This window comes from Eulemur rufifrons, chromosome 6 (genome assembly GCF_041146395.1).
Source record: "Eulemur rufifrons isolate Redbay chromosome 6, OSU_ERuf_1, whole genome shotgun sequence".
Taxonomy (NCBI): Eukaryota; Metazoa; Chordata; class Mammalia; order Primates; family Lemuridae; genus Eulemur; species Eulemur rufifrons.
Window position 1 is genome coordinate 79679527 of NC_090988.1, and position 19129 is coordinate 79698655.

A 19129-nucleotide genomic window follows, 5' to 3' on the forward strand; every position below is an offset into this window, starting at 1 on the left:
CCTGGGGTCCAGGCAGAGCGCAAATTCTATACATTCATCAGGATCCTCCTGCCCCGGAGCCCAGCTGACACAGTCTGAGCTTCCTGAGGCCCTAGGGCCTGGTCAGAGCACTGGAGCAGACGGGGGACAGGACCAGCTGCTGGACTGCAGGAGGGGACAGGGCACACAGGTGAGTGCTCGGGGCCCTCAAGGTGCAAACCGTGGGGCTAGAGAGAAGGGCCACCTTTTGGCCACATCAAACTGTTAGCTTGGGGCAAAGGAGCTGAGGGTGGGCTGCCTTGTGACAGGTGGGCTCAGGGTTCAACTGCCTACCCGAGGACAGATAACACCAGAACGGGCGGCTGGGGAAGGAGAGGGAAACTGAGCCCCCGAGAGCCTGGCTCCGAGAGCGCCTACAACCGCCTGGCGGGGCCCTCGCATGTCCACCGGCCCCGGCGGCACTGCTCCCGGTCTTGGCGGCCGTTCCCACCCCCGCAGGTGCCTCACACGCGGGAGGTGATGTAGACAGAGTGCACGCGCTCGGCCAGGGTGCTCTGCAGGTCCTGCAGCGGGTCCAGGCCCTGCACTTTGCTGCTGCGGCTGTAGATGAGCTGCCGGAAGGAGTCCTGTTCCAGCAGGGCCTTCATGTGCTTGAGGAAGAAGCCCTCACAGAACAGGGCCAGTTCCGGGGCGTTGTGGATCTGCAGGGGCAGAGAGAGGAGCGGTGAGGCCCATGGCCTTAGCACAGCCACACCTGAAACCACCCCCACCCTCCCCCAGTCTTACTACCCACTGCCAAGGTCCTGCTTAAGCCTCACCCGGGTCCTGGGGGCGTTATTCCCTGTCTCTGCATCTTGAGGCCACCTCCCCTTATCTGAATTCCTTCCGTAACCATCTCCTTGGAGAAGGACCCGTCTGAGTCCAAATCCCAGCTGTGCCACTAGGAATGTTAGTCTTACCCTTGGCTCCCATCATTTTCCTTGCCTATATCACACTGTCACGCTGCCTCGTTAAGTGGCAGTCATCCCCATTGACTGGAAGCCCCCTTCCTAAGGGCAGGGACAGGAACTGTCCAGCATCCAGCACAGGGCCCGGCACATGAGTGTGCACAGGGTAAATGCTCAATAACCGTTCATTCGACAACTATCAAATGCCCACTCCGGGCGTTAGGTTCTAAGGTCAAGGTCTCTGCAATGCTGTTGATATTCTAGTTCGGGGGAGACAGAATCCAAGCAACCCCAGACAAGCAAGGTAAGTGCAGACAGTGCTCCAGGCTGTGCAGGAGATAAAGCTGGTGTTGTGGTGGAGTGACAGGGTTGCCAGAGGCGGCCTGGGGACATTAGCTGATGAAGGCAAAGGGCTGGTCTTGTGAAGAGCTAGGGAAGGAGCTTTCCAGGAAGAGGGAACATGGGGACAAGCTGAGAACACAGGGCTGTGTGGTCTGGTGAGTGAGGGGAGATGTGGGCGGCCCCTGGGTGAGGCATGATGGGGGCTGGCTTTTATTCGGCCTGCAGGCAGTGGAGAACCTCTGGAGGGCTTAAATAGGGATGTGGCTTGGTCTTTGCACTTTTGGAAGAAGCTTGTGGATTGCAGGGTAATGTAGGGAGGCCGGGCCCAGCCTCTACACCTGCATTTCCCGGCCCACCCCCAGCGAGGCCAGGCCGTGTGGAGCAGACTGTGTGGTGGGAGAGGGCTGGTGGCGTCCCTGGGCCTCACCTTGGCGTATTTGTAGGTGTTCACGGCGCTCTCCACGCTGAGGGTCTGGGAGCACAGGATCTCGCAGTGCCTCTGCAGGGCGTCCAGCTGGAACAGGCTGGCAGCCGACAGCAGCTGGCAGGGAGGCGAGGCAGGCCTTGGGTGCCCACGGCCAGCTCCGGGTGCCGTGTGCCCTGAGCTCCCCACCCGGTCCTCCGGGGCCTGACCAGCCCCACCGGGGGAGTCCCTCTCTAAGCCCAGGTGTGGCCTGTGTGCACAGTTCCTGCTCTCTGGGAAGAGAACAGACCCCACAGGGAACAGCAAGGCCCTCACAGAGGCCACCTCTGCCCACCCCTGGCCGAGAGCAGGGCTGAGACCCGGCAGATGTCTAAGGCTGGGGAGACACAGGCGCAGAGGGAGTGGGAGATGGGGCCGTTCCCCTAGGCGCTCACCTCCAGGATGTCGGCGGTGGGGATGTGCATGGCCTCGGTTCCTCCGTAGTACAGGTACTGCATCATCAGCTGCAGGGGACAGGCCCCAGTGAGCCGAAGGGACCCACAGCACTCACCCCCGCAGGATGCCGCACTGCCTGCCCTCCCATCCTGTCCCTCTGCGTGTGATGCCTGCAGGTCCCCCAACTCTCAAACACTGGTCTTTCCCCAGGATGCCACCTCTAGAAGCCAATCCCAAGACCTTCTCTCCTGACTCTACCCCTGTGACAAGCTCCCTTCCATGGGGTGGTTTCTTTTTGATCCTAATGACAACCCCATGGGCCGAGGAAGTGAGACGCTATTCAGAGCTGGGGAAACTGAGGCCCAGGGAAGGAAGATGACTTGGTTCAAATCCCTGGGGTCTCCTCACTCTCGCATTGCTCCCGGCCCCAACCTGCTCATGGCTCATTTTACACAGAGCCACGGGGCTCAGAGGACGACGACTGTCTAATAACTGGCTACCCTCAGAAAGCCACCTCTGGCCTGTCCTGGTCTGTGCTGGGGCTCCGCTGTGGAGACGAGAGTCACATTCTGACTCCCTGGGAACGAAAGCACAGAACCCAGGCCACCAGACAGGGCGGTCTGGGAGGGGAACTATATTTAGTTGTGCCAAGGTCTCAGTTACACACTCTGCCATCACGCTGGAGCAAGTGAAGTTCCCAGTTGGAAAAAAGAAAAACAATTCTTTCTAGTTGGCTGAAGAAACAGCCCCAGCAAGGAACTGGCAAGTGTGTAAGTAAACACGGCTCCGCCGGCACAGTTGGGCTCCGTTAGGACCAGCCCTCGGGCTGAAGAGGCACCAGAGGGTCTAGGAGAAAGCCCGACCTCGGGGGGAGAGGAGAGGAGGCTGGCTGCCAGCCTCTCCCGGGAGATGGGAGACGTCAGCCTCTCCCTCAGAGGAGCGGGAAGCTCCCAGGGCCTCCTGCAGCCCCTGCTGGATCTGTGTGGAGCCTGGGATTGTACGGTGAGTGTCCGTCTGTCCCTCCAGGAGGCCTAGGCCAGGGGTGGGCGTGGGCAGGCAGATCGCATCTTCCAGGACTCTGCTAAGGGATGGCCTCAGGGCAGCCCCTTGGCAAGGGCCTGGGCCAGGGACACAGGCGGCCACAGCCTGCAGCGATCTCCTGCTGCATCCTGGGAGTTGGTTTTGGCAAGGCCCAGCCATCTGTGGTCCGTACGTCTCCCTGAGGCCACCTGAATGCATATGAGGCCACAGAGCTGCTCGATTGGAGCCTTGCTAAGGGAGCTGGGCAGGCTGCAGGCAACGGCAGATTAATGTCGCGCAGCCTGGCAGCCCCTGGCAGGATGTGGGTCACCTGCCTCTCAAAACCGGGCAGCCCTCGGGGCGGGACAGCCAAAGGGCCGCTGGAGGAAAAGCCCCAGGCGGGACCAGCTGCAGGCAGCAGTTTCCTTCGGCCCTCGGGGGCCACCAGGAAGCCCTGACTGCAGAAGCCAGGTTGGAAAGGCAGGGCTGGGGCCTTCTGAGCCAGTCCCCAACGCCTGGGTTTAGTTGACAGTGACCTGGGCAAGTCCCTAGAACTGTGCTGATAGCTACTGGCCACATGTGGCTGCTGAACATCTGAAACGTGGCTGGTCTGGACTGAGATGTGCTCTGTCAAATTCCTACTGGATTTTGAAAACTCAGCATGAAAAAACCGTAAAATATCTCTAACTTTTTACATTGATTGCATGTTGAAATTATAATTATAATGTTTTGGCTGTACTGGGTTAGCTAATATATTAAAATTAACTACTTTACCTGCTTTTTTTTAATGTACTAGTAGTACACCTTAAATTATGCTACGTGGCCCACATTATCTTTCTATCTGACTGTACTGCTCAGATCTCTTTCCTCTTCCAGAAAACACAGAAAATAACACCCACCCTCCCCAGCACTGTGAGAGCCAGTGAGATCTCTGGAGACAGCTTTGAAATGCCCAGGCTGTTAGGGAAGCTGGACGGGTGGCTTCAGGCCGACCCCGCCAAGGGAGCCCAGAACGCAGGAGCCAAAGTCTGGAGGCTGCCCCCCCGCCCCCCGAAATGATGCCCCACATAAGGGCAGAGTTCTGTTCCCAGAGAACCCACGGGGCAAGGCCGGTGCCCTGGGCCAGGCTGGAGCAGAACTCAGTGAGAGTCCGGGTAAGGGAGGGCCAGACACTCCCAGGGCCCACGTGTGCCACGTGAGACCTGGCCTCCCCATTTGCCTCCCAACAACCCCGAGAAGTCATCAAGGGGCTGCTCAGCCCTCCCCTGGCCCCGGTGAGCGGCGGCGGCCTTGGTGGGCAGCTGAGTGAGCACACATCCCCCCTCCCGCCGGGGCTGCCGTGTCCACACGTGTGCACTCAACTCCTCACTCCCCACCAATCCCGGCTACCCCTCCCGGACCCACCTCCTGTTGATCTGACCGTGCCCCCAGTGCACCTGGACTTTGGGCTTCTTGGCCAAACAGGTGTCCAAAGCTGCCTCCTCCCCAGAGTTTGGATCAGGGGACGGGGAGGTGCCACCACTCTGCTGTCTGTGCCAGACCCTGGGCCCTATGGCCGTCAGTTACCAGGGCCCACCGCTCTCCCCTGCTCTCCTTCCCTCCATCCCACTGGCCACCACCCAGCACCACTGTCACTCAGCTGGACGCCTCACCTGCTCCTAACTGGCCCCCTGGAAGTAGCCATGTCCCCTTCGACCCCTTCTTCGCCTCTAAATGCAAACTTGGCCACTCTAAACACCCAGGTTTGAGTTCTGATGCTATTACTCCCCTGCTGTGTGGCCTTCAGCAAGTTACTCAACTTCTCTGCGTATCTGGCCCCTCACCTACCAAGAGGGGATGACAATACCCCCAACACCTCCTAGAACTGTGCTGAGCTCACGTGGAAAACGGGCAAAGCACTCAGAACCAGGCCCGCCTCGCCGTCAGTGCTGATGACCTCATCCCTCTGCTTCAAACATTTCAGAGCTCCCAGCTGTCCCCGGGTTAAAGGTCGAGCCCTCCATGCTTTGGCTCCGCGGGGCAGCTTCAGACTCGTTTCTAGATGTTCTTCTGAACTGTTGCCCAGACTAGACCAGAGGGCATTTCCTGCACATGTCACGGACTCTGGCCTCTGGGACTTAGCATGTGCTGTTCCCTCCACCTGGAGCCCCTGACAACTGGCTGCCTGCCCCAGTCCTTGAGACCCCAGCCCGTCACTTCCTGCAGGGGGCATCCCTCATCTCCCCACGTACCTTTCCTGCACCCCAAGACCCCCCTGGGCTTCCCTCACCACAGCTATTGCACTCTTCCATAGTCCTGTCTCCTTGGGGCCAGGATCCATCATGTTTGCTGCTCCGTCTACCCATAAATGGCTAAACACTAAATAAGTGACTGAAGCAAACATGAGAGAGGAACTGAGCCACCTCAGGTGGTGGCCGCCTGGGATCATACCCATTCCCATCACAAACCTGTCCTGCGCAGGGCAAGGCCCTGGGTCCACCCACCTGCTGCCTCCTGGCCTCAGTCCCAGCCCCTAAGGGTCAGCCCTGAGCCCCTGCACAACCTGGAGGTCTCCAGTCACTGCTTTCCAGCAAGGAGCTCTCAGCAGGGCTCAGCCGAGATCCCAGCCAGGGCTCTGCCCCAGACCTCGTTGGCCCCGACAGCAGTTTCTATTATGTAACTTTTTGTATTCTGCAAAACCCAGAGCCTAGAAGACTTGACTTTCATCTTCTATAACCAGGATGTGCTCCTCAGGGCCTTTTCTGCTTGGCCAGCCTGGCTGGGGTGTGCGACTTGGGGGGAGTGACCGGCCTACACCAGTGTTCCCCAAACTGCACACGAGCCACCTGGGCATCCTGTGGCGATGCATGTTCTGGTGCGGGAGGCGTGGGCTGGGGCCCGGGGTCCTGCATTCCCAGCAAGCTCTCCGTGATGCTCACGTGCTGGGAGCTCACTCTGACGACAAGGGCCCCCATGCCACATGTGTGGCATGTGCCTGTCCTCACACATCTGTCCAGTGGCAAGAGCCCGGGACCTGTGAGACAGGCTCTGAGGCTACAGCCGCACAACGGATGGCTGCCTTGGCACAGGGAAAGACCCGGATGCTCTAACCTGGCCGATGATTCAACAGAACACAGAAGGCACTGGGAGCAGCCTGGAAAATTACCAGCGACGCACAGCTGCCCCCTGGGGCGGGCTCGCGGGGGGCCGCACCAAGACCCACCCACCTGAAAAATGTGGTACTTCATGTCGCTGATCTCAATGGTCTTGCTGCTGTCCCCGTCTTGCTCTGATTTATTGGTCATCAGCGTCTTAAACCTGGAGCAAAGGAGACGGAACAAGGCAGGTTTTGAACGTGACTTTTTCTCCATCACGGTGCAGTGACGGCACCATCCGTCACCTGACCAGCTACCGGGAGACAGGGCATTTGAAAGATTACTGCCGTGCTCCCAAAATAATTCTCAGCAAGTGACATGTTACACGGTGCTGACAGCGGGGCTGAGCCCCATTCTGTGGCTGCTGCCCCCATACACTCGACCTGACGCCTGTGGCCGGAACACTGACCTCTCGTTCCAGGATATTTATGTTTTCTAATAACCAAAAGCAATACCCGGGCCAGAAAGAAGACCCCCTCTGACCTCCCCCTGGAGGACTCCGGCCCACTCCTCCTGCCCCACCCAGCCTGCCTCAATTCCCCACGTGGGCAGGTGGGCTACAGCCCCAGCCGGCCGCCCTCTGTCACCTCGAATCTGAAACCAGCTACCCTTGCGTCCCTGGGGCTGGGGCTTTGTCATCCGAGGCTGCCTACCTGTTGGACGCTGTCACCAGCAGGACTTTATGCGCATAAAACAGCTTTCCTTCCACGAGGAAGGTCACATCCGACATCTCCTTGTTGTTCAGAAAGTGAGGATCTGCAAAGAAGGGAAGGAGGGGGACGTGGCCGAGGCGTCCACCTCTGGGGGTTTCTTAAGTGCGAGGTGTGTGTCGGGGCAGGGGTAGGGCACAAAGGTGAGGGGCAGAGAAACTGAGGCCGAGGCCTTGGCACTCAGAGATGAGGGAGGGAAGGAGGACGAGGCCCGGGAGCGCGGAGACGGGCCCTCACCTAGCCTGGCCGGCAGGGTCTTCCGGATCTCTGGGATGCTGGGGATGGGGCTGGTGCCGTAGCAGTGGGTGAAGATGGCAGCCAGCTGCTGGGCGACAGAGTCGTTCTGTGGGAGAGGGAGAGAGGCCCGTTAGCTCGCCCCCGTGCCGCTGTTTACAGCTGCAGATACGTCAGGCTAATGTCAAAAGTCCAGGTCTGGATTAGGGCAGCCGCTGTCTTTTGTTCCTGCTGGATCTGGCTTGGCAAGAGATGCCTGTGCTTCCATCAGCGATTCCCCAAATGGCTTTTCTGGCCAGGTTCCAGTCCAGACACATCCACGGCCCCTGCCCTCTGCAGCCGGGCAGCGTGAGCCTGCGTGCTGGGGGGGGCGTCCGTCCGTGTGCGTCTGCCTGTCTGTGTGTCCGTCCACAATCTGTCCTGTGGCCCGGGTCGGGGCTGTGGGCTGTGGAACCCGGGGCTCCCTGGGCGTGGGGCGGGGGCTGCTGGCCACACTCACTTTGCTGGTCTTGAGGATGTCGAACAGGAGCTGCAGGCCCTCGGTCACCAGCTCCTCATTGTACTCCTCCTCCTTGATGGAGCCGAAATCCCGCAGGAGGCTCTGCACCACCGAGTACCGCGACTGCGAGAAGGAGGTCCTCAGGGACTCGATCCAGATGTGCAGCTTCCAGGGCACACCTGGCCCAGGCAGGGAAAGGCAGGCAGTCACGCGCCTTGGCAAGCGCTGCCCGTGCCGACCCCACCGTGCTCCGGCAGGACGTGCCCCGTGTCGTGGAGTGCCCCGGCACCCCTTCGCCGTGTGCTGAACGGCCGCCCCGGTGCGGCCACACAGCGAAAGCCCTAGTTCACGACGAGACCTCGCTGGGTGGTCAGACGGCAGTGCCAGGTTCTCTCCGGATGAGGTGGAGCAATGGCTGTGGCCTGACACAGGGAACCCGGGCTCTGAAAACTGACAGCCCAGCGGGGGATTTCGGAGTGTGGCCCCACGGCCCACACGAGCCCTGTTGCTTGGTGGACCCAAAAATTATTTGCTAGGGAGGACCTATTAATTCTGGAGGGGTGGCCAGGTGGACTCGGGTGCCCAGAAAATACGCAGGGCATTGAAGGACACACAGGCCCTGAAGTGAACCTGGCCCTGTCACAGAGGGGGCCCAGCCCCCAGGAGGCTGGCGTGTCCGTGCACACCCGGGCAGGCGATGACTGTGCACGAGCTCCCCAGACTGTCAGTGGGGCCCCAGAGTCGCTTACAGCTGCCGGGGGGAGTTCAGGACATAAACTAGTCATGTCCCTGGTAATCAGAGAGATGGCTTCTTGGGCCATCTGCAGGTAGGAGTGACAGCCCCACTTCACAGCAAGGAACACCGAGGCAGGCGACTCGCTGCTCCGGCCCAGCCCCGGGGGGGCGTGAGTGGCGGCCCTGTGATAACAGCGTGGCTGCCGGGTTCCAAGTGCTCGCAGCAGGCACTGAGCCTCGTGCTTTAGGTGACGTCATCCCATTCCTAGAGGATGATCATGAGCACCAAACCCCCGGACAGAGAAGGGAATCGAGGCTTGGAGAGATTACATGGTGTGTGGCCAACGCAGGCTCTGACCCAAGTCTGTGTGTCTGTCTGAACAGCCTCCCTGGAGGACACAGAAAGTCCACGGACCGGAAGACCGAAGCAGTGACAGAGGCTGGCCAAGGACAGGCATGGTGACTCACAGGGCTCGGTGCGCTACACATCCCTGAGCTGTGCCCAGCGAAGGGGCCGCCAGGGAGGATGGAAGGCCTGAGGGCGGAGGGCTGGGGCCATGACCTCGAGAGGTGTCACTGCTGAGGACTGTCTGAGGCCTAGGGCAGCTCCTGGCCTGGCCACGCCCTGTGCTCAGCTGCCCTGGGGGGCCCGGCCCCCTCTGGCCTGCTGAGGAGCAGCAGGGAGTGACTGTGTCCACACATGCGTGCATGTGCGTGTGTGCACGCACGCCTGCGCAGCCTTACCCAGCGCCCTCAGCTCCATGGTGATGTCCACGTAGCCGTGCTCGGCGCTGTAGTACATGGCCTCCTGCAGGGCCTTCGTGCGGGTCCGGCTCAGCCGCACGGGCCCCTCGCTGCTGCTGCCCTGGCTGGACGTGTCGCTCTCCTCCACGCCCTCGGCCAGGATCTCCTCCAGGGACAGCACGTCTGCTTTGGCCTGGTGCGGCTGCGTCAGGAGCTTCCTCAGGACATTCCTGCGGGCCGAGGGGTGGAGGAGGGTGAGGCCTGAGATCCCACAGCAGGCGGTGCCTGCCCGAGCTGCCGCCCAGCGCCCCCCTGCCCGGATGGGCTGCCGAGGGGCATCCGTGGGCTCAGGGAGCTCCCGATCTGCCTCTCCCACACAGGGACACCAGTCCCCATGACCTGGAGGGGGCGGTCAGGGGAGGGTGCAAGGAGCCCCTCCCTCCTGCCACCCTGGCATTGCGGAGAAGCCACAGGCTTTGGGGTTGGGCAGGCTCTGCCATCCTGGCTGTGTGACCTCAGGCTGGCTGTCCGCCCTCTCTGAGCCCTGACTGCTTTGTCATTGTAGAACAGGGTGTCAGCGTCGCCCTGTCCCAGGGCTAACGTGAGGCTGCTGTGAAGGCATCAAATGCAGAGCCTGAAACCCGGCAGGGCCTAAACGGCAGCTACGTGTGCAAGAGCGTCTGAAACGTGGGACACGCCTAGTTAAGGGCTCAGTCGCCTCTCTCGTTCCTAAGGACGAAGTGATGTGAATGACGCAGAATTTACTCAGGTTTACAAACGAACACCTATAAGGTTAGACTGGGCAGAGCAGGCTCCCCGCGCTGCTGCGTTTAGCCCTGTGAGGCCCCACGAGTGTCGCCATTACGGGGGATGAACCCGCCCTGCTCGAGGTACAGCGGTGGGAGAGGAGACACAGACACATGTCCCGAGGCCTGGGATGGCAGCAGCACGGCAGGACGCAAAGGTCGCCCTGTGTGCCGACCTCCTCCACAGCAGCCCTGCGGGCCCCTCCGCACACCCCCCGATCGTGTGGCCGAGGCACCCTGCGCAGGACCCAGGGCCACTCCCGAGGGGCCAGACAGCTGTAGTCGGTGCCTCATCTGTGGCTCTGCTAGCTCAGGAGTCTGCAGGGCGCCTCCCTTGTTCCGGACACCGGTGTGTGAAGGTGAAGCAGCCCGGCTGCCTGTCCCCAGGGTCCTGTGCCCCAGACAGGGCGAGAGGAGGATGGGCAGGCAGGGAACCCCACGCAGGGTGAAGAGGCCACGGTGGGGGTGAATACGGGCGCGGGGAGGGATGGAGTGGCCTAGAGGCAGCCACGGTGACATGGCACCTGAAGGCCGAGGGAAGTCTTCGCGGGAGAATGTGGGGGCTGGGAAAGGCATAGGGAAAAGGGGTCCCAGGGAAGGGACCACAGCAAGAGCATGTGTCTCATGGCAACACGAGTCCGGGAACCGGAAGCAGGTGGCCCACTTGCCCACCCTGCCTTTCTGGCCCCTTCTCTGCCCCCTAATAACCTCTCCTCCAGTCTCTCGCTGGCCCCGGTGCCGCCTGACAGCCCTGGCTCCTGCCTGCTGCTGCCCTGTCGCACCCCAGGTGGGCCTGGCCCCCCAGAGCAAGCTCCACCATCTGCTCCTGGAGCGGGATGCGATTTCACGCAGAGTCACCAGGAGCCTGTTCATGGCTCAGCCGTCCGTGGTGTGGAAGCTCCCAGGGCCCTTGAGGCCGCGTAGGCAGCGTGGGAAGCCACGTGGTCCCGAGCAGGCCCTGGCAGCTACAGGGCAGAGTCTCACTGGGCAATGGGACGGCCTGTCCTGGGCGTCAGGCAGCCCGGGCTCCAGTCCCAGACCTGCCAGGAACCAGCCTCTCTCGTGTGCCCACCACCCGGCACCTCGGGGCCTCTAACATTGAGACCCCTGTGCTGGCGGAGACCCTCGTCTTTCTGGTTTCCTAACACATGGGTCCCCCCCTCTTGGGAAAGTGTCCAGGTCTGGCTCTTCTGCTCCCACTGGGGAAATGGACGCTCATCTTGGTGCCCATGTCACACACGCAGGACTCCCAGGCGGGCACCTGTGTCCGTGGGCAGCCGAGTGGCTGAAGCAGTTCATGTCCTCGTGCAGGGAGGAGCCCATGCCATTGGCTTCCAGCATGCTGAGGAGGGGGTCGGCGCCTCGGCTCAGCAGCAGGCTGACCAGCTCGTAGTTCCCTGAAAGACAAGTCGGGCAACGCCGGGGACAGTGAGACGGTGGCTGAGCAGAGGCGCCGAGCACGGGGAAGGGGGAGAGGGATCCTCCAAACTCTGAGCGAAGGAAGAAATAAGTAAACCCCGAGTTCGTTTGCGTTTGGTGGGGATGAAGGGGAGGTGAGAGGGAGATGGGAGGAAGACAGCTGGCTGTGCCCTGTCACCGCGCCCCCTCCCCAGGGCCCAGAGGGAAGGGCCTCCCTGCCCTGCTGGGTCCTGCCTGGCGCCGAGCTCAGCAGAAGCACAGGGCGAGGGAAGCCCCTCAATGGCTCAGGTGAGGCCCGCCACAGACCCCTGTATGTCCAGCTATGTCCCCAGGGAGGCTGGGTGACACGGCAGGGAAGGACCCTCGCTGGGCAGGGCAGGGTGTACCTACCGGCCGCAGAGGCTAGCTGCAGGGGCGTCTCCGCGTAGCTGTCCTCGCCGCTGTTGACTGCAGAACCTTCCACGTGGGCACCAGCGTCCAGCAGCAACTGCCAGGGGCACAGAGGAGGAGGGCACTGCTCAGCACGGTGGGGCATCTGGGAAGGGCTGGGGGGAGCTTTGTGGGACAGAGACTTTGCTTCTCTCCAGGCATGTGACTGAGGCACAGCCTACCTGGCAGCCGAGGAACCGGAACTTTAGAACTCCAGGTTAGGCTCAGGGCTCAAAGTTTCTAGAATCTTCGACTCTTGTAGCCCTAGCCCAAGCCCTTAAGCTACGAGGACTTCTGAGCTATTTCTTTCTTTCAAATGCTGTCTCATAAACTGGCTGCAATGGCCTTCCCGAGAACTCATGCACACAAGCAGGATGGAAAGTGCTGCCTCCAGTCTATAGGGATAAACTGAGGCTCTGGTGGCAGCAGGTGTTAGAGTCAGAACAGGGTGCCAACGCTGGCCACTAACCAGTGAGTAATCTGGGGCAGATCCTTCAACTCTCTGAGCCTCAGTCTTCCTCATCTACAAAATGGGAAGAGAGGCTGGCCTTGCAGTGTTATTGGTGATTCAACAAAACCATGCTCAATAGCCAGTGGCTTTTAGGCATTTCGCCGGAGAGGTCTGACACCATCCCAGGCCGGCAGGTGGTGGCTGGAACAGAGTGTCTCGGTCTAGAACAGCAGGGGGCCTCCCCCCATTCTAGCAAGGGCCAGCTTTCCCCAGGCACAGACGAAGCAGGGTTAACAGATACCAAGCAGTGCCAGCTGAGCCAGGCCTGGCTTTGCCCCGGGGCAGGGGTGGTGCTGGCATGACTCCAGTGGGTGACTTTCGGATCTGTCTCACCTGCCCTGACCGGCTGCTCTGGAGGGAGTGACCTTCCAGCCTTTCCAGACTCCTAGAAACCAAGCCTTCCTCAGAGCGTGCATGGCAGTCTAGGGGAGGCCTGCCTGCCCCCGCCAGGAGGCCAGGAGTGAGGTGTCCAGGCTGCCCCCAGCCCCCTGCGGTGTGAGGGGTACAGGGGGACGGCCGTCTGCTGGAGACTCGTCAGTCAGAAACCAGCTGTGCCAGTGCCAGGGCCGTGGGGGCGGAGGTTGCCATGGGGTGAAACTGGGCGCCAGTCCAGGCAAGCCCAGGGCACGGCCCTGCAGGCCCAGTCCGAGCTGAGATCAGGGCTTTGCCGTGCAGCAGCCAGTGGGTAACGGCTGACAGGTGAGCTGTGCCAACCTGAGTCCCCTCGGAACTGGGAAACAGAGAATCTAAGCCTGTTTGTGGGGAGGGGACAGAACCGGATGGAAAGCTGGCCCTGCAGAACTCACAAGGGGAGAGAACAGTGAAGGGTCAGGAAGATGGCTGGGGGTGAGACAGCCGAGCAGACATGGCCAGAGACTCACCAAAGGGGACACAGAGATGCCAAGAGGCACAACGGGCCCTGTGTGCTGCTTGGACCTGAGTCTTGTTTCCTAAAACTCCACGTGTATCCTTCCACTAGCCCCTTCCTTAGGCACATTGGGTGGGTCGCTGCCCTGTCGATCAGGTGAGCAGATTTGTGGCAACCACTCATGCAGGTGCTGCTGGGGCTGTGCTTGGGGCCCAGCTCACCTGGTAAGCTGAGGGGGGGGGTACAGTGTTCACCTGGCAGGAGCTCACCTGGACCACGGAGATGTGTCCATGCAGCACAGCAAATGTCAGCGAGGTCCAGTGCCGGCTGTCGGGGTGGACGGAAGGGTGCCTGGGAGAGTTGCTTGGAACCTGGAAAACCCCACAAAGGATCAGTGTTTCCTGAGCAGGTGATACGGGCACCCGAGTGAAGGAAGTACCCTGCAGGGATGGTGAACAGTAGTCAACTCAAGTGCTTTCTACATTCGATTTGTAATGTCTGCCTGGAGCATCATGTGAACAAGGCTTGAAAGGAAAGGATGATGTTCAATTAGTGATGCCTGCCCTGGGCAAAAGATGGCAGAGGGGGAGCACTTTATGCCTCAGAGGGAGGCAGAGCTAGAAGTAACTGGGGATGGTAGGGATGGCTGGGGATTATTAGGTTGGTGAAAGGGAGAAAGAAGATGCTATTAACATAAGAAAAGAATCATGGCCATTCTCTCCATTCAGCTGGCTCCCTCTCAGACACAGAGCCCAAATCCTCTTTCTAACTGTGGTCTCTGTGCATCTTGTCTTTGCAGAACTCCGAGACACATCTACTCAGGCGCTCAAAACATCACACCCAGCATGGCTGATGGAGACCTTGGCATGGTCTTTTGCTGGGCTGGGGCCCGGGTGTGGCTCTTTGGGGCCTCCTCACCTGGACGTCCAAGTTTGCCCCAGCGTCAATCAACATCTGGACCATGGCTTCATCCCCGGCAGCACAGGCGTACATCAGCGGTGTCATACCCTGCGTGGGTCAGAGGCAGATGCTTAACTGTCTGAAGACAGAACGCACCACACGTATCCCACTGTCCCACCACCCTCTGCCCCAGAAACCTCGGGCCCGGCCTCCTGCTTGGCATGGCTGCTCATGCTGGGCTCTCCTGCACCCGGCACCTCCTGGGCCCACGGGCCACAGGATGCTGGCAGGGAGAGTGGGGCATTACCATGGGCACCGCGGGACTCCGGAGGGCTGTGAAGCACTGTCAGACATGGTGCAAAGGCCACTTCTGCCACGGGGAGCCGCCAACTTTCTACAAGTCACTTCTCTGTGCCTCAGTTTCCTGATCTTTAAACCATGAACAACAACAGTATCTACTTCATAGGGTGGCTGTATCGAGTGTGAGTTAATATGTATAACGTGCTTCGTACAGAATGAGCTTGCCTTGAAAGCTAACTAATCAAAATAACCACCACCCCATCACTGCTGCTACGCTCTATTGCCACACACCGCCCCCCCCCCACCCCGGGCCCCCTGCATGGACACCACCGCGCTGAGTGATTGCATTTAATCACCATAATACGCCCCTTCGAGAGGTCCTGTTATTATCTCCATTTTACAGATGAGGAGCAGAGAAGGGGAATTAACTGCCCGAGGTCACACACTGGAAAGAGGTAGAATTCGGGTCAGAACCCAGGTCACCGCGAGCTGTGAAGCCCACGCTTCCAGCCACTGCACAAGGGGGGAAGCAGCGCCTGACTTTACACGTGGCGCTACCGGGCAGCTCGGACCCCCGCGTTCAGGTGGGCAGCGGGGCCGCCTCCCGGCCGGGCATCCTCCTCTGCGGCCGCTAACAGCAAAGGCCGCGGCCCCAGTGTTTATCCCACAGCTGGGTCCCGACAAGCGTTTGGCGCCCTGCGATGTTATTTATTAGGTTATTTGTGTGTAGACAAGATCTCCTTCCCTCATAAATCCTTGCCTAGTGCCCAGAGATAAAGAAATGGCCCCGATTAGTCACGGGGTGAGGAGTGTAAACACCACGGTGTGGGGACAAACAGCACCCAGAGAAAAGCCAGCTGCAGTGGGGGCATGTGGCTTGGTCTCATCCCCGTGCACATATGTGACTTCTTTTTTCTCCACACATCTGTAGGCGATTGGGAGTTTAAACCACCGGAGGAGCCCAGTGAGGAGAGACTCCTTTTTTCGTGTTGTCCCCATCCCCACCTCCAGGCATATGAAGAGGCTAAATAAAAAGAGGCTGATTAAGAGATTCCAGGGACTGTCATCACGTCAACAACAACATGACTACAGTAAGCACCATCCTGGCGACAGGAGCCAGCAGAAGCGTTTACTGAGCCATTTACTTTGTGCTAGATGCAAACTTCTTACGATAACTCTCCGTGGCAGGTACTATTACGCCCCATCTTAGAGTTAAGCAAACAGCCTCCTCAGGGAGGGAGAGGAGCTCGTCCAAGATGCCACAGCCCTTACGTGGCCGGCTGGGCCCTAAAAGACTCCACCCCCTCCTTCCTTCAGGACGAAAGCTCCCACAAAAGCCCCGGAGCCTGCGTCGACAGAGAGGCCTCTGAGAGAGCTGACACCCAAGCCTGTCACCTGCCGCTGCCCTCCTGAAGCCCCATACGGCCCTCTGGTGTCCCCCCACCCCCGTCCCGGCACATGCCCCGACTGCCCGGCCTCCATGTTCCTGTCCTTATCGTCCCCTTCCCTGGAACGGTGCCTTCCCGACTCCTCTCTGCTCAGTCCCAGTCCTGCCCTCTCCAGGCCCGGTTCAAACCCCTCCAGCAGGAAGCCGTCCCTGGCGGTCCCGTCCCACCGTCGGAGTCCCCCCCTCCCCCACCGGCCTTGCGGTTCACCTGGAGCTTCGTCACACCCTGCATCACGCCGTCATCTGTCTGAGGACAATGCCTTCACTCCCAACTGCCATTCAACTTTCTCTGAGTTTCCGTGTGGTCGTCCCAACCACACAGTGCCATTATGTGCCGTCAGTGCCCTCAAAACAGCGTCAGATAAAGCAACAGGATGCTCCACGGTGGTTAAGAGTCTGGAGTCGGACTGCTTGGACTCTCCTCATCCCACCTCCCCTCCTTGCCAGGTGTGTGACCTTAGGTAGAGCAGCCTCTCCCTACCTTAGACTCCTCGTCTATGAAATGGGGCAAGTAACAGCGCTACATCGTAGGGCTGCTGTCAGATCAGATGAGTTAATCCCCACGAAGCACTCAAAACAACGCCTGGGACACAGTAAGTGCCGTATAAACGTTAGCTGTCCACAGCCAAAACCAAACAGCACAACAAACGCAAAAACTCATCTATCGAAAATTGTAAATCACCTCCAATATTTCCTATCCGTTTTCCTGCTTCATTTTAGTCCTTTGCACTTTTCATTAATATTCTCTATATTTTCTGTGTTTATGTTTCTTATCTGCCTCCCCAGCTAGAACGTCAGCTCCATGAAGGCAAGGGCTTCCAGGGCCTGGCGAGCAGCGGCACACAGCATGTTCTAATGAAGTGCTAGCGATTGTTAGCCCTAGCTGGATGTCAAGCTGATGCCTCTGGACTCTTTCCCAGCCTTGCGCCATCCGGGTCAGGTGCCAGCGGCCCAGCCAAGGAAGCAGAATCCACATCGCAAAGGTTCTCCAAGGCCCGCCAGAAGTCTCTAAGCAGACATTCCACTCAAACCGGCAGGGCACGATTCAGGAGGTGCCCACCTCTTAGAAGCACAGAGCCAAGCCAGTCTCAGGCTTAGGACCAAAGGGACCGAGCCACCAACTCTGGCAGTTGTGAGTTGCCGGCTCTTATCCCCGAGTCTGGCCTGAGCGCTCAGAACATACCTGGTCATCCATGGTGTTAACCCCGTCTGGTCCCAGGGCCTCGATGGCCTGGCTGATGAGGTCCGTCCTCCCGCAGTTGAGCATGCGGAAACCCAGATCCTGGTTGAATTTTTCAGTAGCTGCTCGGGCATCCAGCCTCCGGAAGGAACTGAAACAGCACTCGGGTCTGCCCAGAGGAGACCCGGAGGCGTGTGAGCATGACTGTGCGTGGACGCTTTCTGCTGGGACGCTGCCTCCCAGTGACCCGTGACACAGCTGTGTGAGGCTGCGTGGATGTGAGGACGGGTAGGGGGAAGGTCTGGGAATTGTGATCAGATCAGCGATGATTGTCCCCATGATGTTCTGTGGCACGAAGAGCACACACTTCTGCTTTTCTACGAACATGTTAAGAAGTGCTCTGAGCTCTCAGGAGCTGTCAACTGGCAGGAAACAGAGTATCATCTAAAATCATCTATTAGGGGCTGCCCTCAGGAAAAGAAACTCCAGCCTGGGCTTGTGCCACTGCACTTGGTTGTATATTTTTTGCACAGAGGAGTCTGCACCTCGGCCTATAAAACAAGCATTGTGGCCAGGTTCTACGTTCTCTCTCCTTAAGGCTTCCTGGTGAGGCCCAGAAATACCAAAGGGGTGGCAGAGGGTGCCCTAGAATCCTCTTTGCAGTCAACCCAACCTATCAAGGAAAGTCACAGGTAAAACCTGTGCCTACAGAGGTCACACCACAGATGTCCAACGGGCAGCTTTAGCCTGCAGCCTTGGTTGGGCCAAAGTGTAGAAAGTTCACATCTTAGAATGAGGTTTGGCATTCACCATGGAGACAGAGGAGGCCATAACTGGGGTTTCGGAAGGGGATCAAAAAAAATGATATAAGGGGACCAGACGTGGTGGCTCACGCCTGTAATCCTAGCACTCTGGGAGGCTGAGGCGGGAGAATTAGTTGAGCTCAGGAGTTCCAGACCAGCCTGAGCAAGAGCGAGACCCTGTCTCTACTAAAAAAATAGAAAGAAATTAGCTGGACAACTAAAAATATATACAGGAAAAAAAATTAGCCAGGCAAGGTGGCGCATGCGTGTAGTCCCAGCTACTTGGGAGGCTGAGGCAGGAGGATTGCTTAAGCCCAGGAGTTTGAGGTTGCTGTGAGCTAGGCTGATGCCACGGCACTCTAGCCTGGGCAACAGAGTGCGACTCTGTCTCAGGAAAAAAAAAAATATAAGGTTCTCAGAGGCCAAGGATGGCCAGAAGGGAGCTTCTCCAAGAAGAGCTCCTTCAGGGAGCTAGTCCACTACAAGAGAGGCACTTATAGAAGGAAATTAAGGGCTTGCGGCTGTAGGGACCTGGGTTCGAGTTAAGGCGCTTTGCTGGCTGAGGGTCTGTAGGCAAAAAAGATACTGTTCCTCCCTGACCTCAGCTTCCCCATCTGTAAGGTGGGCACAGCGTCCCTTCTCTAGTGTTGGCATGAGGACTAAGATAATGCGCCTAGAAAGGAAGGGCTAGAGAGAAGGGTGGCAATTACAGGGGCGGAAGAAAGAGGGTGCCCACCTTCCACCTCTCACCCCCCAACCATCCCAAAGAGACGTGTGAGCTCTCCTGCCCAAACTCCTGCCTGTCTGCACCGTGTAGCAGAACAGCAGTCCCGGAAAGCAGCGAGGTCTAGAATAGATCTGTTCCAATACTCAGCCTTGGCATCCGCAGAGGACACCCTTAGAGCGGCTCGAATGCGCTGCAGTCCCTGCTCTCTGACCCCCTCACCCCCTCAGGAGAAGAGGGGAGCACAGGGGAGCCGTGGGGGCTGGACACAAATGCTGGGGCCTCCCTCCTCCCCGGTTCCGTACTTGAGCTGCCGGGGTTCGCAGTCCAGACCCGGCAGCAGCAGCCGGGCTGCCTGCCGGATGTCGCCGCTGTCCACGGTGAGGCTGCGGCGGTGCTCTGCGTAGGTGATGGCCACGCGCATCCACTCCATCAGGGGCGGCAGCAGCATGAAGGGCCTGCGAGGCAGCAGAGAGAGGGTCAGGCCGGGTGGCTGTGCCCTGAGGGCAGAAGGGGACCCCTAGCACACGCGCTCTCAG

The 19129-nt window shown here is 59.4% G+C and overlaps 1 protein-coding gene across 1 annotated transcript in view; it reads right to left on the minus strand.

Annotated features, from left to right (window-relative positions):
• Nucleotides 1-425: 425 nt before the first annotated feature.
• Nucleotides 426-19129, minus strand: part of ABTB2 (ankyrin repeat and BTB domain containing 2) — a 164428-nt gene continuing 145724 nt past the window's right edge. The window contains exons 4-17 of the mRNA XM_069471264.1: nucleotides 18896-19048; nucleotides 17067-17232; nucleotides 14155-14244; nucleotides 13506-13607; nucleotides 11819-11915; nucleotides 11271-11406; nucleotides 9204-9433; nucleotides 7725-7903; nucleotides 7229-7334; nucleotides 6935-7037; nucleotides 6354-6444; nucleotides 2127-2195; nucleotides 1696-1809; nucleotides 426-680 (exon numbers count right to left, since the gene is read on the minus strand). Coding sequence (XP_069327365.1) covers nucleotides 483-680; nucleotides 1696-1809; nucleotides 2127-2195; nucleotides 6354-6444; nucleotides 6935-7037; nucleotides 7229-7334; nucleotides 7725-7903; nucleotides 9204-9433; nucleotides 11271-11406; nucleotides 11819-11915; nucleotides 13506-13607; nucleotides 14155-14244; nucleotides 17067-17232; nucleotides 18896-19048 — 1834 coding nt within the window. The 3' untranslated portion in view covers nucleotides 426-482. The remainder of the gene's footprint in view (nucleotides 681-1695; nucleotides 1810-2126; nucleotides 2196-6353; nucleotides 6445-6934; nucleotides 7038-7228; nucleotides 7335-7724; nucleotides 7904-9203; nucleotides 9434-11270; nucleotides 11407-11818; nucleotides 11916-13505; nucleotides 13608-14154; nucleotides 14245-17066; nucleotides 17233-18895; nucleotides 19049-19129) is intronic.